This window comes from Myripristis murdjan, chromosome 3 (genome assembly GCF_902150065.1).
Source record: "Myripristis murdjan chromosome 3, fMyrMur1.1, whole genome shotgun sequence".
Lineage (NCBI taxonomy): Eukaryota > Metazoa > Chordata > Actinopteri > Holocentriformes > Holocentridae > Myripristis > Myripristis murdjan.
In genome coordinates this window covers 10,003,988-10,029,046 of record NC_043982.1, presented here as the reverse complement: position 1 = coordinate 10,029,046, position 25,059 = coordinate 10,003,988, and the positions used below count along the sequence as shown (strand labels likewise).

At 41.5% G+C, this 25,059-nt stretch overlaps 1 protein-coding gene across 1 annotated transcript in view; it reads left to right on the top strand.

Moving 5' to 3' along the window:
- Window positions 1–25,059, top strand: part of syt7b (synaptotagmin VIIb) — a 101,755-nt gene that overhangs the window by 57,491 nt on the left and 19,205 nt on the right. Inside the window, exons 3-5 of the mRNA XM_030048712.1 lie at window positions 4,321–4,400; window positions 5,826–5,960; window positions 22,013–22,102. Coding sequence (XP_029904572.1) covers window positions 4,321–4,400; window positions 5,826–5,960; window positions 22,013–22,102 — 305 coding nt within the window. The remainder of the gene's footprint in view (window positions 1–4,320; window positions 4,401–5,825; window positions 5,961–22,012; window positions 22,103–25,059) is intronic.

The following is a 25,059-nucleotide window of genomic DNA, read 5'->3' as shown; positions in this document are numbered from 1 at the left end:
AGACGTCAGGAATTGGTCTAATGCCATTGGTTGTTTCATGGGAGTGGAGGGGGAGGAGAGTAGGAGGAGTGGATGAGAGAAAGAAGGGGAAAAAAGGGAGTGAGAAAGGCAGAGGGAGAAGTAGGCACAGAGGAATGGAGATGGGAGCGGGAAGGGAGAGCCGTGTTGGTTGGTTGTCAGACACCCAGGTGTGTGCCAGACATGACAGCAGGACTTAGGAAGACACTTTGGAGGATAGCAGGACCACACGGCTTTGAGCAGGAGGTCCCATGTCTCCCCACGGCTCCCCTCCTCCAATCATCTCCCCCGATGTCACTCTTATCCCTCTGATATTTCCCTCTCTCCTCTTCATCTCATGTGACATCCTAACTCCCCCTGCCCGACAATCTTACAGTCTTTATTTAGGATTCTGTTTTAAACCCCCTTTATCCTGTCACTCTCTCTTTCTCACATTCACCCCCTTTTATTCTCTCAACATACACAGTTGCTCCGCTCCTCACCCCCCTCCCCTCGCCTTTTTTTTTTTCTCGGTTTCTCACATCCTCCCACTCCCAGTCTCTCAACGTTGTACCACCTCTCACTCTCCCTACTCTCCTCTCCAAGCCTCCTGAAGATTTTATGATAGTGTTTAATGATAGATGAGCTGCACTTGATAGCATATTCTTGACTGCAAGGAATCTATCCCTCTCAGAGTGCCTGGATCCAATATGATTCAGGTGTGTGTGTGTGTGTGTGTGTATGTGTGTGCATGTGTGTGTTTCCATGACTGTTCTGTACCAAGCACAGATTAGGTCAGGCCCCAAGCATGGCTCTCCGCTGAGAAGGGCTTGTGCCTGGCTAGATGTATGAATGTATCATTATAAATAATAAAGTTTATTTTTGATGCCCCGGAGATAAACTTTTCGATAGAATAGCTGAAGAGGCCACCTGTCGACAAGGCAGCAAATTCACAGTAAGACAGTTTCCAGAAAGAAAAAAAAAAAACATTCAGCACCATACTGTGTGTGAAAGCTTTTTTTAACATCTAGTTTCAAGGTTGCATCAGATATTTTATTTGGCTCTAGTACTGTATTTCATTGTGTTGAGAACAGAATGGTTGGCAACTCTTTCAACTGTAATACAAAAAGAAAGAAAGAAAGAAAGAAAGGCAAATGACTTAAAAAAAAAAGACATTAGGCAGCTTATTCTGTGTGGTTAAAGAATGACAGTGTTTTAGGAGAAAGTGAACTTTACAGAAAACTTTACAGAAACTGGAAAAAGGTTACGTAATATACAGAGCTGTAGAAATAAAGAAATAAAGGTTCTGACTCAAACAATGTAGGGTCCTCAAAGGTCATGTTTTTGCTTATACCTGCAACCTTCTCTGAGGGATTTCCCTAGAGCCCTCTCCTCAATGTAGAAGCCACAGTAACTGGGTTAACATCTGGAACCTGAGCATCTGGAACTGGTGGTGAAGAGAGAGATGAAGTCCCTCTCCTTCCACAAAGGAGAGGGACTTAAGCAAATTGAAATTAATCTGAAATGAACTAATTGAAAATTTTTAAGGGCAAAAATAGAAAAGTATCATTTAGTGAGACCATTCAGTGAACTGCATCTCTGTCATCATTTCATCTCGTTCTTCCAGAAAAATCTGTGCACAGCTAGATAGTACTTGTGCTGTTGTCACTGAGAACTTATTGTATTTGCTTCTAGTTCACATGTACTTAACTGCCTACGTGAGAAATTTATTGAGAAAGTTATAAGGCGGGTTCTTGAAGGACAGACAAGCAGCGTAGTAGTTCCGCAGGTTGATCGCTCCAACAACCACAATCACTTGTCAACCCAAACATTTACACACATGTAGTTCTTGAAAAACTCTTGATTGTCTGACCCTGCAAGATTAGATCCACCTCAGGTTCCTAAGGCTCTAACACAAATGAACCTCAGGGATTTTGCTCAGAAGCCTTTCATATTACAGGTTTCCAGTCTGTAACTCTCAAGGAGGTTTTGCCAAGATCCCCTTAATGTTCTCTTGGCGCCACTTGGGAGGTGGTTCTACCCATATCCTAATATTTTTTTTATAGATTCCTCATGGAACAGTTGTTTGAGATTTTGCCACATTCTCTCAATTTCCGCTCACAGCCCTCTTGGTCTCCCCTGACAACCATCACATATTATTGTTGTTGTTCATACAAACTTGTGATCCCATATTCCTGTTTTTCAGTGTCTTAATCACATTGTCTAAGGAGTGATTAGCAGTTATACAATCAGGTCTGTTTAAGAAGGAAGAAGATGAAATTATTATGGAGTCTGTGATCAGCAGCAGAAAAGGAGGAGAGACTCTGAAGATGAGTGAACAGGACCGCCATGGATTTATACATGTTTTGGGAAACGTCTGACACTCCGTGCTCTGTCATAAATAATCGAAGAAGCAGCTGAGGCAGCAACATAACTGAGTCCACATAAACTGTGCACATCAGCCTGTCAGACTGTCATCTGGAGACGTCATATAGTCTCCTGTAATGATGACAGAGCAAACAAGGGAAAGAAAAAGATGGTAGTGAGTGCACACCAAGGTCTGCCTAGTCCATCAGACGATGTTGTCTTATTTCCTACTACAGGTATGCAAAGTTTAAAGTCAGCATAGATAACAAAATCTCATCAGGTAGTACAAAGATGTGCACATTATGCTTTATTTTGATAGATAAGAATAAAAAAAAAAATCCTGCCCTCCAAAGCAAGAAACAAGTGGTAGTTTCAACAAATAAATAGTCACTCTTTTAACACCCAACTCTTTTGTGAGACAAAAGCTTGAATATTGAACTCACCATGATTCTCTGACCCTCTCCTTTGCGTCAGCCAAGAAGTACTTTCAGTCTACAATGGTGAAAAAAACATACGGCTAATCAACATGTGCTTCAGTTTGGTTGTGATCAGAGTGCACTGGTCTAAATGCCTCTCTTACATGCTGTCATTTGTCAGAGAGGCAATTAGTGGACTGGCGAAAGTGTTTTCACCTCTGTGTTATAAATCATGTCTTACAGTCAATGAGCTGCAGGTTATTTGATCCCCCCGTAGAATGGTGTCACATAAATGTGATTTTTACAAAGTATGTATGTTTTGAACAACTGTTGCTTTGACATTTGACATAAAACTCAGGCAAGATGATGAGACAGCTCATTAAATTCTGTGCAGCAACAGATGGTCGTCGGATCAACTCCAAAATATGTTTTTCTTCACTATGGATGAAATGTCACTTGAAAATGCAGTGCTACTAATTTGAATACATGGGTAAATATATATATACTGAATAGCTATCTATTTCGGGAGCCTTTTTTCGACTCATGTGCTGTCCCTTGTCCTTAAGTTACAATACCCAAAACACTATGAAAGAGCACGGTGTGTGTGTAACTCAGTTCACAATGACCCGTAAGGTGCAGAGGTCAGTATCTTTCATGTTCAATACATTTAACGGCCTATGTGAGTGAACAAGATTCTTCTGTAGGAAAACACTTATTATATTGTCCATTAAGTGGTACAGTTTCGCAAAAAGTAAAGTGCTGTAACATCATTAATTATCATTCCTCTCAGACTAATGAATAATTCCTGAATCATTCCAGCCATCTCACACAGTACAAGGGATCCTATTTTTTTCCCCACAAAAGGGTCCTTCAAAGTTGCTTTGTGGATTACAAAGAGTCATTGAGGAAGCAGGTCAACAGAAAAAGGCCTTTTCAGTGGCAAATGTTCTCAGTAGATCCTTGCCCTTTCAAGAAAACCCCTTGTGGAACCCTGATTTCTAAGAGTGTACTTTCTGTGTGCAGCGTTTATTATTATCTGTGGTGTCATTTGACTAAGTCTCTGCAGGGGTTTAATAAGCCATGCTGTGGCAGCTCCTACTTATAAAGCGATAAAGCTGATTTTATCATGAATTATATATTTTATATAAGATTATTTTTTACATGTCTGACATTTACAGTGTGATTTGTATTCAGAGTGCTCTTTTGATGCACAATACATGGCCATAATGTGCATGATGTGCAGCTTACTCGGTGTATGGTATGATTTATTGTGTGAGCGAACACTTGAACATGCAAGTAGCATGCATGAGTGAGCGAGTGGGCAAACAAGTGTGTGTTTTTGCATCTCATTGCGGTGGAGTGGTCCCCGGCCGTGTTTCGATTCTGAGAACCAGACTGTGTGTCCTGGCCTCCAACCAAACTGTTGCTCTTTCCTCATTTGTCATATTTTACAACACCTGATGATGTGGTAATCAGTCCTTTTTTTTCCCGTAAATGATTCTCCCTCTCTTGCTCTCTCTCTCTGTCTCTCATATTGCAGGGGAAGAGGAATAAGCCTGGGGTGGAGGCTGCTAGCTCTCCAGATTCTGTGAGAGGTCGAGGGGAAAATAAAGCCATCAAGTAGGTGTCAAGCACTTGGGCAGGGGAGGGTGTAGCTGAAGGCACATGGAGTTTAACCATGATAGCAATATATTTTAACAGCTTTCGTTTTTCTGACTGTACTCACCTCTGATTGGACGGCCTGAAATGTCTATCCCCAAAATGACTCGTTAAAAACTTTACTATATGCCTTAATTTTTCTTGTTTACCACACATCATTAACATTGGGAAATTTAATTTTGCAGTACTAATTTGAATATTAACACATCAGTGGGAACCTTACGGGGGAGATATGGGTAAATATTAGCTTTACCAGAGTTCATGCAAAATAACAGCAACCCATTTCAGATAGGGAGGGGGAGAAAACATTCAGGAACAAAGTGAGAACTTATCCTCTCGCTAAAGACTTGTGTCTCTCACACTGTTCAAACAACGTTGCCCTCAATTTGGATACATACACAGCCCTAACTGCAGAATGCAAAGAGCGAAACATGTTTGCGTTCTCTTACATAACATTCAATTATCCCAGTTGTGTGTGGACACATGAAAGTCATGTGAAATACAGTTCACACAGCTGTGATAGAAATGTGCTGTCCTACTTATAGCCATGCAGTTATCTGTGTTATCTTGTGATTGCCTCTCTGTAACAGAAGGTCTTGTTGAGGTTACTGTTTACTCCCACTGGGCTGCTATCTCTCATAACTGTGTTGTCACATTGTATTGTTTCTATACTGACGGCTTTGTTTGGCTGACCGCGTTTGTCTGTTCCCGTGCGATAAATATGACTGTTTCTTTGTTGTCAGTGGACGGCGCAGCTAACCCTCTTGCTGCCATTTCTCCCTTCTTGCTATTTTTCATGCTTTGCCTCACGCTTTTTGTTTCTCGTGGTTCATATCCAGTGCGTATGTTTATCTCAATAACCAAACCATTTCTGTTTCATCCCGACTTTTCTATTACCTCCGTCTTGTTTGTTTCCTAATCCCCTACAGAGTGATAATCTGGGCTGGTCAATCCCTGTTCCTCATTCTGGGTGCTTTATCATCATGCACCAACCTTTTGTGCGATCAGCTTTTTGGACATAAACATTACAATAGGCTTATCTTAAACCCACATGATCCCTGTTTCCTGTGAAGCTGTATGATGAATGCAATGCTACTCTCACCTAGTTTTTTGATTAATGCTCGCTGTACTTCCTCATTTTGTAGAATTATGCACAATTTGATTTGAGATTTACCCTATTTAACACTGTCTTCTTCACCTCGATCTCTCAGAAAATGTTGTAACCTTTTGTAAACTGCTGTTGTTTTAGCAGCCTTGTATTTATTTATTTATTTATTATTCTAACCTTTTTTTCTCATGAATCAAGACTTTTTCCTCATGCCATGCTGCTCCACTGTGGCTGTCTGCGGTGCTTCTTACCTGTCTTACCTCTCTCTCTGGCTGCAGTGATCTAGACAGAGACTTTTGGAATAACAATGACAGCAGCAACGTGCAACAGAGGTGGAGCTCCTACCCGCCCAAGGAGTTCCTCTTAAATATGTCTCCCTATGCCCCCTACGGAGACCCTCGCCTCACGCCCAAGTGAGTCTCGGTCATGGCTGGTAAGGGACCTCTCTATCCGGGCAGGGCTGTAATGAAGGGGGGCTCGGGCGATCCAGTGTTTTTTCTACTCTGTTTGCATCTCACCTCTCTTAGCTCTTTGAGTGGCTGAGATAGTAAAAAACATTGGATGTCATGTGAAATATCTAAATTTATCATTATATACATTTGGCAATTTCAGGAATGTCTAGTGGTTGGCTCTTTGCATGTGTAAGCGCCTAATGAATGAATACACACAAAAAAAATCTTCAGGCTGTGCAAAATTTCCCCCATATGCTAAACAGATGATACATAACTGTAAGGAGTATTGGTAAAGGTCAAAGTAAATACCCTACGGGGTAGCAAACGTTACTTTGCAGCACTATCTGGCATGCATATCTTTTTGCACAAGTCTGCTGTCATCCCTTGTAATCTTCATGTCCAAGTGTTTAGCATGCACTACTGGCCATGCAGGACCTGACAGAGATATGCAGCACTGTCACATAGGCCCCGTTCACATTAGAGCTATGTACAGTTTTTGCTCATTTTAGTGCAAACGTTCATTCTCAGTACAATTCTTATAAAGAGAGATACATGCAGTCCAGCTCCAAACAGGCAGCAACAATCAAAGCTGACTCTAGCTGCTATGCAAATCTGCTATGCCTGGCTGTGTCTGTGTGGATGGGAACAAGACTTGACAACCGGTAGTTGATGGTGTGTAATTAACCTGAAAATACAGGAGTGACCTGTTACTCGCTCCAGCATGCAGGTGTTCTCAGCCTTCTAAATATGTGTGTGTGTATGGACACAAAACACGAGCAGCTCCAGTTAATAACTTTGGTTGTGGAGCCCCAAGATACTAATGTGAACAGGGTCTAATTGCTAGAACTGCCCTAACCTGGGCAAAAATTATGGCCGTTCTCCAAAGGATCCCTCACAGAGATAAAGCCGGTGCTTCTGTGCTGCCACTGCCACTGAAAAAGCCACTTAGATATCCAAAAAAAAAAAATTAGGAAACAGGCTCTAAAATGTAAATGTTTTTCCAGCTAAGATAGGATTTTTGATCCCCTCTTTGAGGGTCCCATCAGATAATCTAACAGGGTCTAGAGTCTCGTAAGACCACATAGATACATTGAACTCTTTTGGGAAATAACATTTTATCTTGCTTTCCTGCAGTGTGCAGGGTGTTCAAGTGAAAGGCCAGATAGCCCCATTCCCTACAGCCCTGCTAGCCTCATCAGACCCTTTTACTTCTTACCTCTCACCTGCAGCCCATGGACTGTTACCATGGAGACGGACAACCCTCACAGACCTCTGTGTTGTACATTTCACCTGATTCACTTCCCCTTTACACAACCCAATCACTCAGCCCTAAGTACTCAAATTTGCTTCTAGGGCTACCAACCCTGATTCACACTGTACTTAACCTTATCCTTAGCCTGAGCCTTCCACTAGCTTTTTCATTGAGGGTTGACCGTTGTTGGTTTTGTTGGGGTTATTATTATTATTTTTTTTTTTTGGTGTTGTTAGTATCTGTGAAGGGGTGATGCAGTGGGGGCTTCTGTTCTATTTTTCACGTCTGTGGTGTTTTTCGTCTTGTGAGTGGACATTTTAGGAGTTGTTATATGTTTTTACTGCTCTCACCTCTTCCTCCGCTCACTTTGTGTTTCTGCTCGTTCTTTGTCACTACTCCCACTATCACCCTTAGTAACCGAAGTGCATATAATGCTGCCTTGTAACTCTCCTTAGTCTGGTGTACTGAGCCCTGCTCTAAAATACTTACACTGTAACCATCACATACAATACAGCAGCTGCGTGTTTGGAGGGTTAAAATACTGTGTTCCTCCTGCAAAAATAAGTCTCACGTCGTCAGCACCTATGCAGGCATTTTGCTGCTTTTACACATAAGATTGTAAAGTTTTTGAACCTGGTCTCGCTCATCTTGTCTTATTCTAATTATACCTCACTTGACCCATTTATGACCACTGCATTTGGAAATTATTGTAATTATTATTGTGATTTTTGTGATTAGATTGTATTATGTTCAGAATTATTTGGGTTTGAGTGGTTTGAGTAGGCCTCCTGATAAAAGAGAAAACTTGCCATATTTTTCCTCAGCACATTTGACATAATATTTGATTCCTGATCAAAAAATCATTTCTTCTTTTTATTGCTCAATTTTGAGATAATAGTGCTGCTATAGTGCTAATTACAGTGCTGGCATGTGAGAGTACCCTGGACACTGACTATTTAAAACCAAACAGTAACCCAGGTAAATAGAGGATTACTTCGAGCTCAGCAAGAAGCCATTCAATTTATCCCCCCCACCACCCCCCCACACAAATAATGTCTAAATGTCACAGTATGAAAATGTTGTGGAAAATGTTGTCCTGGTGTGCAGCACTCTCTTGTCTGGTCTATCCTCGTTGAGTGGAAGGTCCTCACAGTGGAGTTGCAGTTCTCGTGTCTGTCCGCTCTGTACTCGTCTCTGTGATGTCTAAGTGTAGGTTAGCTGGGGCGGCCTAGGTTACATGACGAGACAATGTGTATCCAAAAATATTCCTTGTCTTCCTTGAATTTAAGAATTGCAAATGTGGCTTTGCTATTCACACACTTTAAGCAAACTCACAAATAACCATATTTGTCTTTGTTTTAATCTGTAGGCTAGCTCCTGAGAGATTATATAGACAGTTTAACAGTAAGTCAGGAGCATACCAGTGATTTTGAAGGTTAGGCCCATTTGTCACAGTGTACCCACAGTTTACATTTACGTATAGTTTACTAAAGATTTCACAACATGTAATCAAAACCCCTCCATTTTCAAATTTTAATTTTAGGTTGAAACAGCCAACTTATAATGTTCTGTTTCTGCGGCTCACATAGTCGCCTCCATTCATAAACCTCAGAACTGATAATTGACTGTGTAAAGCAAACGTCTCCCGGGGGGACTATTATCTGGCACGGAGACCGTATCACTCCACCCAATTTGTGGTCGTCAAAACACAACAGTGCTGCCGCTTTTATGAAACTAATGTGGAGGACTTTATCATTTTGATGGAATACGGATGAGAAGAAAGTTTGAAGTCTCTTTGAAGTTCCTTTTAATTTCGTGGTGGAATGAATGGGAACCAGAGGCTGGATGAAAGGGAGGAAAAATGATATCAGACTTCTGCTGGCTTTGGGAAAAGATTAGCAGAACCTGAAGCATATGCATTTTCAGGGATTAAAAATTAGGATAAACATGCAAAGTCACTGGTATGGTCCATTAACAACAGCTGCACCTGCAGTCTTAAAATATGAAGATGTCATATCTGTGTCATTATACCACCATTAACTCAGTGTAAAATACTTCCAGTGGATAAAGTGACCTACCGTTCATGAATTTTGCACAGTTCCAAAACATACTGTTATGTTAAGGAAGAGAAATTCTATCTCCCAGTTTGCTCATTACACAGTAAATCTTAATCCTTCCTCATGGCTAACCTAGCACCAGCCTCAAGTTACTGACCAGCTGGTCCACTGTGTGTCTGGCTGACCAGCTGGCTGCTGTTTCTGTTGTGTATTGAGCACTTGTCGCTGGATTGAGAGCTCGCATACTGTCTCACTTCAGCCTCTGCAGAGGGGCTCACTTAACGGTTTCACTAACCTCACTGATTATGTTTTTGCTCTCCAACTCTTTCTCTGTCCGTCCGTCTGTCTGTCACTCTCTCCCTCTCTCTGGCTTTCTCTCTGTCTCTCTCTCTCTCTCCCTCTCTCCGTATCCTCTCTTGGTATTTTTGTCTCTCTCTTCCCGTCCGTCCGTGTTTCTTTGTCTATGATCCACCCCACCGTTCCTCCCAGTGGGGCTGTGGATAAGGGTGGGCAGGGCGGTGCTGGACCCTCGTCGGGGGCCAGTGACAGTGGGGTTGGTTGCTCTGGGACTGGGGCAGGGCCCAGTCGCAGTGACAGCGTGCGAAGCATGGTGACGGGGGGCAGCAAGGCTGGGCGGTGGCAGACGATCCAGAGCCACATGCATGCCGGAGGCCTGCGGTCTAGCAAGTGAGTGGCATGGTGACAGCAATGGGAGCACGCATGAGGGGCCACAGCGGCATGGTGTGGATATCAAGGAGGCGTGTGAGCTTGCAAAGACCTCATGAATGATATTGTTGCATGTGCTCGGTATCTCAAAGATGGACATGAAAGGAAGGTATGTCTGACTGTGTGTAGCAAAAGAGGAGCTTATGTAAAGAAGGCTTGAAAGCGAAGCAAAATATCTCTCAGCATGTACCTGTGATGCATGAGGATCTGTTGGCTCTGACTGAAGAGAACGTCCTGGCTCATAAACAGATACCACCATTTTTATGTCAACTTCCACTCTTCCACCAGCTGATCTCAAGACAGTGTAACACAAAGTAACTCAACCCAGGTAGTGTACTATTTTTCTTCACTTTCTTCACGTTTGTGACAGCTGCTCTGAGGCTTTCTGAGAATTTCAAATGAAACAGACAGTGACAGAAATTCTTCAAAAATAGCTTGTTTGTTCCTTTGAAGTAATTGCTAAAAGTGGGTTTGAATCAGCGTGCTCAGTAGGAACACTATGGTTTTTAATTTTCAAAATGACAGAGGCAATTTTTTTTTTTATCATAAACATAATGGATATCATTAGAAACTGCACAGATAATCAGCTCTTCCAGTGGCTTATGTGATTAACCATCTCACAAGCTTTTATAAAAATGAAACCTAACCCTAAATTGTAACAAAGCGATGGCAATGGGAATTAGCCCTTGCATTATATTAATAATAATGAATGCAGGTATTAATGGAAGTAGGAAATGGACCAAAAAGTAGTCCTCAAACTGAACTTCATCAAACTTTGTAGTAAGCCTACCAGCTTGTTGGTGGGTTGGTATCACTTAGTGTTTATAACGCTTTTCCACCTAAGATAATAGATGTGACAATACAGCTAACAAAGAATTCTGTTGCTGATAAAGCTGCATTGTCTACAAGGGAGAGGCCAATAAGTAACTGGCGCCAGATAAATATAAGTTGTCAGCTTGAAAATTGTATCCCAGTTCACTTTAGGCCCAATTGTTCCTTTTGGCACTAATTTATTTATTTCAGCAAACAGCCTTTTTTATTGCCTAAACAGTGTGAAGGCAAAATGTCTTTCCAGCAATGCAACTTGCATCACTTCATAAATCCAGAGCAAAATCTGACACAATTTTGTTGATTGGAATAATGAACCGGTGTGTTTCTTTAGGACACAAATTGATTACTTCAAACCAATGGGTGCAAGGAATCTGACTTCAAAACCAGTCTTTGTCTCCTGTTTGGATTTTTGACATCCGTAATTGCTGCCACAAATCTTGAATGGGTCTTTTTTTTGCACATTAGCCTGCTTTGCAAAAGTTTCTTAGTGAATCTGATAGTAATTTGCAGCTTTTTAATTTTTGCAATACAACAGAGGAATTAGCTCCTATGGTGCGTTCTGTGACAATATTGGTTTGTGTTTCAGCTTCATCTCCCCCTGTTCTAATATTCTTCATTATTTTCACTCCTTTATTTTTCTCCGTTGATTTTCCCCCTTCAAGATCTACCTCCATTTCCATTTCTCCTCTGGAATTGGTTTCTATTTTTGGGCATTCACGTCTCTCTCACACTCTTCCTCTCACTCTCTCCCTCATTGACTCACTCTCCCCCTCTCGCAATCTCAGCCTCCTGCTCATATTGTTAGTATTTGTTTCTCATTCTGCCACCGTCTCTTTGTTTTTCACTCCTCCTCAGTGCTCCTTAATTATAAATCGCTCAAGGTTTATAGTCATCTTAATTGACTTTCAAGGAAGAACAAATGTGAAAATCCCAAGTCAGTGATAGAATACGGCAGCTAATAGGGCTTGTGTCCAAAGCATTTGAATTGGCTGGGGTGGTATATCCTGCAAATCCTGTGCAGAAGCCAATAAAGATGCATGTATTCAACCTTGAAACAGATAGTGACAGAGAGTTCAAAGAGTAGAGCAAATCATGGAAAAGAAAAATCAGGCTGTTTTGAAGAGTACTGGAAATTTTCAAATGAGCAGTGAAATCCTGTGCCAAATTTATGACACAGAACAGACTGGCAAAATTTATTAGCACATGGACTGGCTCCCAGATGTCTGGCCTATTGCCACCGCGAATCCACCCAGATTTATTGATTTATCATGATGTCAGTTATGATAAAATGTTTGTTGGACAAAGAAATAATGTTTACTATAGTGCTTTCTGCGTCTGTCACTGTCCAAGGACCCTTATTCACTTGTCTTATCTATGACTTACTCAACCATGATGTTACGTCCTCCTCATGTTTTCCCATCATCATGTGCTGCTATTTCCTTTGATTTTCCCCACATTTACTCCCACTCCACTCTGCCAATTAAACAATCAATGCACATGATAGGCTGGGTGGTTTTAGCAGTAGCACAATTTACACTCAGTGGCTGCTTCATTCGGTCCACCTGTGCAGTCTAATTCAACCCAATCCAACCGTTGTGCCATAAAGTTTCCTTTTCTGCTGTCTATAATGCTCAGATTTTCTTTTTGTCACACTAATAGATGTGTCTATGTTTGTAGTTAGTGCTGCTGTTGTACTGGACTGCATTTTATTGAGAGATTATTCTACTATTCTGTCCCTCTCATGCATATAAATAGGGAGGACCAAAATTTAGAAACAGCTCTCCATATAATTTAGTCCAGCACAAGCCTTTGTAAACCACAACCTTAATAATAAACATAGAATTAAATTTACACATTCTTCACAGTGTCAACAATAACTGAACATTATAAACTTTCATAAGAAGTAGACTTTATGGCAGAGCTGTGGCAATGAACTGCATTAGATTGTGCAGGTGGACCTAGTAGAGTGTGCATGCACACACACACACACAGTAGGAAAGTCCTTTAAAATGTGGCCATGTGTGAAACTGTAACCGCATACTGCACTGACATCCTCCTGGTGACATTCATGCTCATCACAAATCCAGTAATAGAATTCCACTCATTAATTCACTCCAATATTATGTGCAGTTACAGATACACTCTCATAAAAATCCATCCTCCAAGCTTTGTTCTGTGTATTTATCCAGCAGCGCTCTGCTCCTTCAGGGATTTGTCCCCCGGCTCCAGCAGAGTTACAGCAGAGTTCATACTGAAGAGCCATGCTTCCACAACCCTAGTCCTCTACATCTGCTGCTGCTGCCGCCACTGCACTAGCCGGCAGTAAATCCTCCTGCGCAGCATTAGCCTCAGACGGAGCTGTTTAGCACAAGCTTACAGTAATCAGGCAGGGCAGAGATTGAGGGGAGGATAAGGGGAGAAGCACTATTAAATGATTGTAAGAGTAGCAGAGCAGTAATTAGAGAGCGGGGTTTGAGAACGGTAACTGGAGGTGGTGTGGAGATAGATTGATGGGAGGACTGAACCACGGGGTGAAGAAAAGATGAATGGGCAGATGAGATGGAGAGCAGCTGAGCTCGGAATTGGAGAGGAAAAAGGTCAGAGTGGTGAGACAGCATGAGTGGAAGGGCAGCGGAAAGACGGATGGAAGTAAAAAGGGAGATAGGTAGAAGTAGGTCAAGGGAGAGGGGTAGCGTGAAGAGACAATTTGGTGCTATAAATGGAGAACAGAGACTTACAGTAAATGATACTGCTGCTTAAAACTCCAGTTTGAATTTAATTCTGTTCAAGGAGGAGGTCTGTTTGCAGCACCCGATCAGAGGCTGATGACTCAAAAATACTGTGTGATATTATTGTGGTAATGTTAACTCACTGCATGCCAGCTCATCCATACACTGTCAGACACTGTCATACAGTAAAAGCTCAAAATTCAATAGTTGTTTTTCCTCATTTTGATCTATAGCTTTCTGACACTGCTCTGTTGCTGTTTTCTCTCTCTCTCTCTCACTCTCTCTCTCTATCTCGCTCACCCTCTCTCTCTCCTTGTTCTGCTGGTCCTCTGTTGCTGGTGCTCTGCTTATCCTCTCTCCCTCCGATATCCATTGTGTACTTTGCGTTTCTTCCTTATCACCTACATCTCAACCTCTGCTGTATCTCTATTTTTTGCCATTTTTATCTTCTCCACCCTCCATTTTATATCAATATGATCTATTTTCTTCCCCTCTATCCTTGCTAAACATGCCGCATTTCCTGTCAAAACTACCTGTCCCCTTCCCTGTGCTCCTTCCCCTATCTCGTGTATCTTTTTTTCTGTTGTCTTCTTCTGTTGTCTTCCTCGTTGCCATCTCTTTCCTTGGTGCTTCTGCGTGTCCTGTCAGTTTTGGGGACACCTCCCTGTCTTCTGCCTCCACCCTGGAGCACATTCCATCCTCAGCAGTGGCGCGCCCTCGGCCCCTGGTCCGGCAGCAGAGCCTCCAACAGCCCCTCACCCACCAGCCCCCACCGGGTCCTAACGACCCCCCGGCCACCTCGCAGAGCCTGGGCCAGCTACACACAGGCCCAGGTGGCGGGGGCCACCGTGGGGGCCCGCGGGGGGTCCGGGGGAGTCCGGCTGGCGCCTCCAGGTACAGAGGGGCAGGGGCAGGCCGATCGAGGTCAAACCCAGGCAGCTGGGACCACATGATGGGACAGATCCGCAACAGAGGTCTGGACGTCAAGTCATTCCTGTAAGTGTCATGACGTTTGCTGTTGCATCAGGCTTGACAATAGATGCGCTCTGTTAAATGACTGCCCCGCTCATTATCAGTGCTAGAATGAACACCAGTTTTGAAACATAATATTTAAGTCCTCTTGACCTTATTTTTGTGTTTTCAAGTTGTTTCATCATCGTAGTGTCATAATAAATATCAGATTGTGCCCAGACATAGCCTCTGTGAATATGCTGCACAATGATTTTTCTATGGTCCTTCAGTCGTTATTGTGTGTGTGTGTGTGTGTGTGTGTGATGGACAAATGGATTGTATATGATTGCATGTCTGTTAGCTTTATTACATGTGTATGTCATCATGGATGCACAGGTTAGGATTAAGGATTATCAGAAGTTCAGCCCATATTGATATCTTGTGTACAGAAGCAAGAAAATACAATACAGATCAATTAGGACTATCAGTGCAGAAGAAGTATGAAAGGGCACAGACACCTGGCGGCATCGGCCACTTGTTAAAGTAATAAGACAATTGTTACATTTTGAGTTCAAGCAGATTTTAGGCATAATTATTGAGTCAAAGGACCATATGTGTAATTCTGAATGTTTGGCCCATTTACTTCAATTTACTCACATTTTATAGTGTAACAAACTATTGTGTAAATCATACGGGGGTACTAAAGATTTTACAACAATCCTCCATTTTCAAATTTGAATTTTTGGTTGAGACACCCACCTTATAATGTTCTGCCTCTGTGGCTAACAAAGTCAACACCATTCATCAACCACAGAACTGATAATTGGCTGTGTAAAGCAAATGTTTTTCCAGGGAATATTTTCCTAATTTCAAGTCATCAAAACACAGCAGTGCTGCTGCTTTTACGAAAACTAATGTGGACAATGTTATTACAGTGATCGAATACTGGCATAAAGAGAGTTTGAATTCTCTGAAAGTTCATTTTCATATTGTAGTGGACTGAATGGAAACTAATGGCTCAATAAAAGGTAGGTAGTAGTAGCACTTTGAGATTTTCGAATGAAAAGTGCTTTACAAATAAAATCTATTACTGCTCTCTTCAAGAAGTATACACATTTTGTAGATATTTGACTAAATATACATATATGTATATATCTATATATATATATAGATATAGATATATACATATATAGATAGATAGATAGATAGATAGATAGATAGATAGATAGATAGATATACATGCACACACATATAAATATTTCAGAATAATATCACAATACTGTACATTTACTGTCTCTCTTGATAACACAGTTCCTGCAAGAGCTCAGCAGAAACAGGCAAACAAAAAAGTTGCATATACAATAATGATGTTGCGCCTCAGTAACAATAACCTTAACCCACACCGGAGTCACAGAGAATTTTTATTCCTTTACCCTGAAGTTAGACAAGATCCTTGCAGATTCTTTGGTGTCAACAATTTTTCGAGTCATCTGTTATTGAACAGAACGGCCGGCAATATACGGAGACTACTGTTTGCTTTGAGACACCGAGCAGGGAAAGCTCTCCTCCTCCTTTCTGAGTAGAATGATTGATTACTGATGATGTGCTCTACAAAGCAGCCTCCTGTTAACGGCCCTCTGTCCCAGCCACCTACACACACATATGGACTCTTTTACACACACACACTTTCAGTGTCGCTGCCCCATTAACGGTGTCTCCTAGCCATTGACCTCCCTCCCCAGTGAATCATCATTCAAATAAGCCTGGGCAGATATACAGGGCATGGAGAGGTGGCCTTGCCCCTTGTCCCTATCCTCATAAATCTCCATGGACCAAACACACTGTTGACCCCCGGAGGGAAACACACCGTGGGGAGAAGGAATGCTAGTTTATGTGTTTGTGATCAGTGAGGTCTGAACAGCCAGCTACTATCCGTTATCTAGCAGGTTGGGCTTCCTCGTGGCCCCCAGGCTTGTCGCACACCGTAGAAACTGAACCACCTCAATTACATTTCCAATCAATAAAACTAGTGTAGGTGGTAATGATTCCATTGCCCTTTGGTTGAAGTGCCCCTTTTTTCGGTCGTCTGTACAAATTCGTTCAATCTAATCAATGAGCCTCATGTTGGTTGTGTTAAAACATCCCTGGTGGGCTGCTGTCTCCTAGCTGCATGTTCCTCTTGTCACTGATACCGCCTCACCAAACAACCATTTGTTAGAGAAGGCAGTGCTACAAGACGGAGAGAAATTTGTGCTTGAAAAATAATATGTGTAATTAAGGCAGAAATTTGATAGAAATAAAAGATGAAGTATTTGGATCAGAGAAGAAACAAATGTGTTACACAAGAAAAAAAAAAAAAGCACCTTATATGGTAATAAGGATGAAGTAGGTTGAATCAGGATATTAGAGTGATGTATATCTTTGTGCCACTGCACAGAAATGATGAGTTTCACACTAGTGAAATGCTCCATTAATAATACACAGTCAAAGATGACAGATAAGTTATTTCAAAAACTTCATGCCAGAATAAGAAAAATATAATGAGAAGCCACACAGTGAAGGATTATGATTATAAAAGCACTACTGGAAAGAAAAGAGAGTGGAAAGGTTGATCATGGATCAGCGCTGACATGTAAGAGGCTGTGTAGAGGATGAAAGAGGATGGAGAAAGAAAGGAAGAAGGCATGCTGAGCCAAAATAGAATAGTTTACCTCACTGCTTTACAGGTTTACAGGAAGCCAAGTAGAGGAGCTGGAGCCTTGAAGAAGCCCAGAGGAATGCATTGTGCTTCTGTGTGTGTGTGTGTGTGTGTGTGTGTGTAGTTATTGTGTGACTGTGTATTGAAGAACCGTTCTGGACAAATGTTTATTTGTCAAGGTCACTGTTTGCATGGCCTCTGGAATTCATGGTGCAGCATACTTCAATAATACTTCATTTAAATGACTTCAGGCATGTTTGTCTGGGGAATAATAGCTGAAAATCAACAGGATGTGTTCCTTTGTTGTTTTTATTTTCAGTTCATGCCACCTCAATTTCCATGGATTTGTTTTGCTTTTACTCCTTTTTTTCGTTGCCCCCCCATTTCAATTGAGTTGTCTCAACTTTTTTCACTCTCAGCCAGTCCAGCCACTTCTCCCAAGCACTTCCCTTTCTATGTTTACAACTTTCACTGTGTGTGAAACAGAAAACAGGATTGTACAGCTGTGAATGCATCAGTGGTTCTCAGTCTTTCTGCTGGCGAGGCACGCTTTCAAAACCGTCACATTTTGTAAACACATGGACTACCTATCTATAGTACACTGAAAAAAGCACTCATAATAAATAATAGTGCTCTCACAATGGTCATGCTTGCTGATGCATTTTATTGCCACTCGTAAAACATTAGAGATATAATTTAGAATCAGTAGCAAAAACAAGGATGTTTATCTATCCAAGGTTGCCAGACATGGGATATAGTGTTGTGTAATCGCTTGTATTTCAGTGAGTAAGCTTATGCTATAAAAACACAGCAGAGTGTTACAGTCCAGTCGCCAGGAAAAAGTGTTAGCATTTTACATTTCTGCAAACCGAGGATATGGTGGAATATTATGTTTTCTCATTTCGTTGTAGTACAAAGTGAGTGAAAAACGGTGCTTTAGGAGACAGGTATGTGTGTCTATGTGGCACAATCAACAGGACTTTGCTTCAGTAGATCAACATTTTCCTAGTGACTGACATTTTCCTAACCTTAACCATGACTTTTTCTCAACCATAACCAAGAGGCTTTGGTGGCTAATGAACCTAATGAAGCAAACAAAAGTGGTTAACGTAGCTAACGAGCTACTGGTAGCTGGCGTCAGGTAACTAAGAGTCACATGATGTTGATGCAGGCATTGAATATAGGCCAAGTGAAAATGTTCATATGTTGATTGGTTCAAATATGTTAACATTTCAACATATTTTTGGTCAGCAGAAACGTAAATTGGCAACATTTTGTTTTTGGGTTCTGTATCAAGCAGTGTACTAAAATGATTCATGCTGTATCCTTAGTAGGGATGTCCCGATCACGTTTTTTTGCCCCCGAGTCCGAGTCCGAGTCATTTGATTTTGAGTATCTGCCGATACCGAGTCCCGATCCGATACTTCTATAAAACCAGGAAATGATATGTTATTAATGATTGCCAAGAAACAACCGCGGTTCCAGATAGGTCAATATGGAAATGAAATGCACTCTTTGAGACAAATGAAGAAGCTAGTATAACAATTTAAGTGTTTAACAAACTGCATTTTGATAAAAGGCAGTTAATTGGCAAACGCAGATATTGATTAACCGATTTATTTGGACATTAGATTAACATTTTATAATTTAATTATTTTTAATTATTTTCTCAAATGTCTCCACACACAAACATAAATGGCAAGATCTAAGATACTGACAAAATATGTACAAACACAAACAGTAGCAGGAAATAAAATAAAGTACAGAAATTAATACAAAAACCAAGCGGTTGGAAACTAGTATACAGCTGATTGTTTACTGCGCAGGGGGGCTGGGTGCTTGTGTGTGAAAAGCGAAGCGAACAGCAAGTGGAACGAAGGAGAGATGGGAAGGCAGCCAGCGCACGGCATAGCAGCATAAAAACGAACACAATAATTACACAAATCCGTCTCTGATTAACGTTAGGGGGTTTAGTCACTTGGGGGAGTTTGGAAAGTCGCTAAGTTGTCATTGTATCAGCAAGTGGAACGAGGGAGAGATGGGCGGCCAGCGCACGGCATATCGGCACAAAAACAAACACAACAAACGTTACATAAATAAGTTTCTGACTAACGTTAGGTTATTAAGTCACTTGGGGATATTTTGGAAAGTCGCTATGTTGTCATTGTATCACTGGTATTTGCGAGCGCTTGTGTTTTTCGCGCTAGGCGATTCATACATTCCCCCTCCGCCTAGCCTACAGCGGATATGTCGCGGCTGAAAGCCATCCTCTCAGCGTGCACGCACAAACTATTCGCTGCAGTGATTGGTATGGCCCAGTACCCGCCTAACTCCCTCCGGACAATCCAAGCTAGCATCAACAACAGATTCCTAAAGGAGCCGCAGATTGAATATGTCGATGTGCGTTTTTTCCCCTTTCCGCGTTCATTTGATCTAGGCGGTCGGTGAAAACGTCTAGGCGGTGCGCCTAAGAAATTATAAGGCAGGGAAAACCCTGACAATAAATATACATATGTATATATATTATTTATCCGATACCTGATCGGGACATAACGTCCGAGTCCCGATCGAGTCTTCAGTCATGTGATCGGCCCTGATTTCCGATCACATGATCGGATCGGGACAACCCTAATCCTTAGCAATGTCTGTCTTAAAGTATCATCGTTGGCAGTTATCATAATCATAATTATGAAAATGAAAATGAATTAATTGTAGCAGCCCTGTAGCTAGATGGCTAGTTAATTTGAATTTGAATTTTAGCTTTTATTTTAGTTTTAATTAATTAAATTTTATTTAATTTTAATGGCACACGTCTCAACCTGCCAGGCTTGTTTTTGGTATTGATGGCCTTGACAACAAAAGAGTGCACTTTCTGGAAAACTTTAAAAGCAGAAAATGTTTCTTGCTGTAAACAAAACAGCAAAGGGAGTGAAGTTACTTTACCCATGATGAAGATTGACATGTTTTCAGAAGTTATGAATCTACAGATCATTGGCTTAGAAAAAACGAAACAATTTTGGATTACTAAATCAAATCTTGGATAATGCTGGTCTCATACAGTTTCCTAACATACTATATGCTGAAGAAGTGGTGCATACTAACAGATACTCAGTTAGTGGAGGGGTAGCAGCATCGGCCCGCCACTGCAGAGACATGGATTTGATGCCCAGCAGTGGTTCCTCTCGCTTGGCTGGACATCCATACGAGCACAATTGGCCGTGTCCACGGGTGGGAAGCCGGTGAGGGAGTGTGTCCTTGTCGCTCCACTGGTGACTGCTGCTGGTTGTTTGGCACAATTGTTCATTTGGGAGGGGATCTGGGGGAGATAGCGCGGACCTCTGCATGCGTTACGTGCTCCCACTAAACCTCCTCGCTGTCAGGTGAAAAGAGGCTGACGGTGACTTCACATTTATCAGAGGAAGCACATGCACCCTCCCCAGGCCAGCAGGAGAGGGAATGACAAGTAAACCTGGTACACACGGTGAATTCTAAGCGACTAAATTGGGAGAAAAAAAGGGGGAAGAAAATCTGAGAAAAGTATGCTCATCAGACTGTCAGAGCTGTCTACCAGACTCACAGAGATTATTTTGGTGCCGGTGGTTATGTTACATCATGGTTAATATAATCAATGGGCACAAATTCTAAAAAGTGAAATGCATGATTAGGTATTTTAAATAAACTACACAACATTGCTTGTTGTGATTCAGTTCAACATGCAGCTTCTCACATGACATACATAAAGAAGTAAAGTCTGGCATTTTATTAATAGATATAATAAACTACTACACTCATATGACACTTGCACATGCAATTCATCATCAGTTTTATCTATAACTTCTTTGAGGGCCCATATTGTAAAGAATCAGTCGGAGAACTTGACTGTAGTAGAAGCATCATTATACTGTGTGCCGTGGTCATTTGGCTGGTGCAGAACGCCTGTCAGCATCATCAAACATACTTTTTACTTTTTAGTCTTAAATGCTACAAAAGTGTTTAAATGGCTAACAGACACCGATTGAAACGTAACACATTTTTCCTCTTGCCTCAGCAAGCCTTTCTTTGAGTTGATTTACACAGAAGCTATCCTGGTACCATGGCAACGGTATATATAAAAATGGCTCAGACCATCCTGGTATGTTGATTTGAATGGGAAAGACCGTGCTTCTCCATTCATACTCCATAGTCATAGGCCATTATTAGCACCTTACCTTAATTTCTTATGAGTGACCTTGCAATCCGCTATAGATACGGTAGTCATAGAAAATGTCACCCAAATTTCCAGGGCTCTCAATTATTGATAGAACATAATGCATGTAATACCTTGTATAATCATGCAACGTCCCGAGCAGCATGCACTGCTGGATGTGACCCAAATTTAATTAGCTCGGAAGGAGATTAATGAAGTCACTATCACTTCAAAATTAATGTGAGCAAAACGTCAAAGCACACCTGAGCTCACAGCACAGCTCAAAGACGTGCCTCGTCACCCAGGCTGAGATGCGCTGGAATGGACTGAGCCTCTGTTGGCTTGAAATAATGTCTTCACAACAGTTTACCACATCTCCCACTCTCTCTTTGTACTTGCAATGTATGTTTGTATGTTACGTGTGTCTGTGTTTATGTCTGTCTATGTTTATCTGTGTGTGTGTGTGTGTGTGTGTGTGTGTGTGTGTGTGTGTGTCTGTTTTTGGAGTATGTGTCTGTGTGTGTGTCTGTGCCTGCCTATATATCTGTGTGCCTTGTGTTGTCTCGTGTGTTTGTGTGTCCAGTGAGGGGAAGATGGTTGTTTTGTCTCTAGCAATTGGGCTGGCTGAACAGGATGACTTTGCCAACCTCCCAGATCTACAGGAAGCACCAGCATGCCAAGAAAACCAAACCACACCAGAGAAGAGGTACTGGGCTGAGCGAGCGAGCGAGCGAGAGAGAGAGAGTGAGAGAGAGAAAGAGAGAGAGAGAGAGAGAGAGAGAGAGAGAGAGAGAGAGAGAGAATGAAAAACCCTGTTGTTAAGTAATGGAAGGGTACATAATCATGTAATGATATACAAAATGTAATGGCACCATTAGCATCTGTTGTGTAATTGCAATAGTCGGTCCCTCTACAGACCACACTTATTAAGGGTTTATGAATGATTAATAATTAGGGCATACATGAACAAATATGTACAAAAAAAGGTTATCATAGTTTTCATACATCAATGCAGATATCAAGGATCTGACCTCGGATTTCACAGAATAAATACAATGCAGCAGTTATTAACTCTTGCTAAATAGTGAGCCTGCATCAGTGTTTGGAAACAGTGCTACAGCTTGTTTATACCGTAACTGTTTTTCAATGATTTATTAAGTGTTCACCACCTAATTAATAACCGAAATATAAACCATTCATAACCCTGTATAAGGGTAGTCTTACTCTTAGGTGATACCCAGTGGCCTAAATTTGTGGATGGCCTGGAATTAAACAAGGGAATGAAAAGAAAATTATGATTGAATCCCAAAACTGTAGAGCTGACAGTCTCAAAGAGCCAGGAAGTTTTCATTTTCACTGAATCAATACAAAATAACTGTAATGTCTGCAAATGTTGTCAGTATAAAGACTTCGAAAGCACAATTTGCACAGCTGACTTTTTCATAAATTTTTGAAAATCATTAATAAAGATAATAAAATGTTATTAAAAAGTCTACATTTTGCTCAAATTACCATTAATATGTCTTGATGATGTCATATTTGTTGGTTTTCTCTACCGGTGCCTATAACATTGTTTTACTGTATCCTGACTTCTATGGTTAATCAAATGGCTTTGCCTCAGTCCCTCTGCTTTTGTTCCCTTTTTAAGTTTGCCATTATTTTCAATATCATTTATGTTTTCTCTGATTATATCTCTATATTTCCTTCTCATGTCTGTTTTGGGCCCTCCTGTCCCTTTTTCTCATCCTTTGTGTCATTCATCCAGCCCTTAGTTAGTCTGCTTGGCTGCAGCTCTTACTCGCTGGCTCAAAGAGGGTTTGATCTGTGAATCTTAGGCGCAGGAGTACGGGCACGCTCATTATTTGGAAGTGTGGTTCCTCACATGAAACACCATCTAAAAATATGCCAACCTCTCATCTGCCAGTGATCCCACAACAGCTGTCAGAGACTAACGCATGTTCTCTCAGCCAACACCCTGCTGGGGGAAACAGTCAGGAGCACCCTTATGGTGAACAAATGACTAAATAGGCTGCCGTGTTATCGCATGAGACTGTATCAGTTGCTGGAGTTCTTTGCTCAGTTTTTAGCTGCAGCCAGCAGCTCTACAGCTCGCTCTGTCGGCCGGTGGGACAGTTGGTCCACAGCAATTCCCCCACGCTTTGATGGGCACAGTTCTCGCTCTAGGAGGCTCAAATTTGGCATGGAGGTCAAGTGTTTCTGAGGCTTTCTATGTGTGTGTGTGTGTGTGTGTGTGTGTGTGTGTGTGTGTGTGTGTGTGTGTCTGAATGCATGCACACATAGATGCATGCGTGTACATTGTTACAGCTATTACGAATTTGCATTAGTTAAAGAATGGTGGATTGAACACAAACCTACACAAACAATCCATCTTTTCTGGACATTCCTTTTGAATTTGAAACTTATATTTCTTAAATTGTAAGTTTTCTTGTTGAAGAATAAAGGGGTCTAAGAAGTAGAATTCTTGGGGCAGAAAGATGTCTTGCACAGTGGCATCAGGACAAGCATTTGATCTTTCCATGTCCTCTGTCCTCTGTGCAAGCTCATTGCACAGAGAACACTGGCAACTTTTTCATATATCTTTGGCAGTTCATTGATCTCCGACTGTCCACAAGTGTACGCAGGTGTTATTAAAAAATGTAATGGTTTCACCATCTATCCTGTAAAAACTCAAAAGACACAGAGTTCTTATGCATTCTTGACAGACAGTTATTTATGTGGCACAATTGTATAAAAATAAAATTCAAAATACTGAACTTTTATGATTATGATGTTATTTTGCCTTCCTTGTCCAAACAATAAATAACTGACCACAAAAAGTCAGCAGAATTTGGACCAGTTGTGGACATCGGAAGGTCAAAGAAGAGCACAAAGACATGACATAAGACGAGTTTGGCTGAGGGTTTGGGCAGAGCGCACAGAAAGAGCTCTAATGAACACTTGTCCTGATGTCTCTGGGCCTTGTTAGATGTCTTTTCACCCCAAAAGTTCAACTTCTTACAAAGTCTACTGATGCTTTTAGCTGAACTTTGCCTTATGTCTGTTCTAGCTCTTTGTCCTCTGTGTTTCCCCAGTTGGTCCAAAAACCAAATCGTTGGCTGCGTCATGGTTGGGAGGTCAGGGAGCTTTGGTTTCTATCTCATTTCCTCATGGTGCTGTAGAAGCAGCACATCAAAATACTTTGAATACTGTTGAATTTCCTGAGTAAGAGTTTTATTTTTTTATATATTGCACCACACATTTGACTGTCTGTCGACTTGGGGTATTAAATAATTTGATAGCTAGTTTCACCAGTTTAGGTCCACCAACTGTCTTTTGTAAAGTTGTCCACACAAGAGAGCTGCCTAAATGTGGGTTAGGCCTGTAAAACTGCAAACCTTATGACACTCAAGAAACCCAGCCACTTTGTCCTCAGCCTGTCTGTTCCACTAACCCGAAGCAAAAGTGTGTGTCGTCCTCTCTGCCTCTGCCCCAAAAGACACAGAGTTCTTACAGAGTATGCCAGCGATGATGTTTTTGGACATGGTGCTTTTTTTTGTTGTTTATTCTCATGTCTTTCCAAGTATACTGGCTCCTCGACAGAAAATAATAAGATCTCTGTAAAGATGTTTT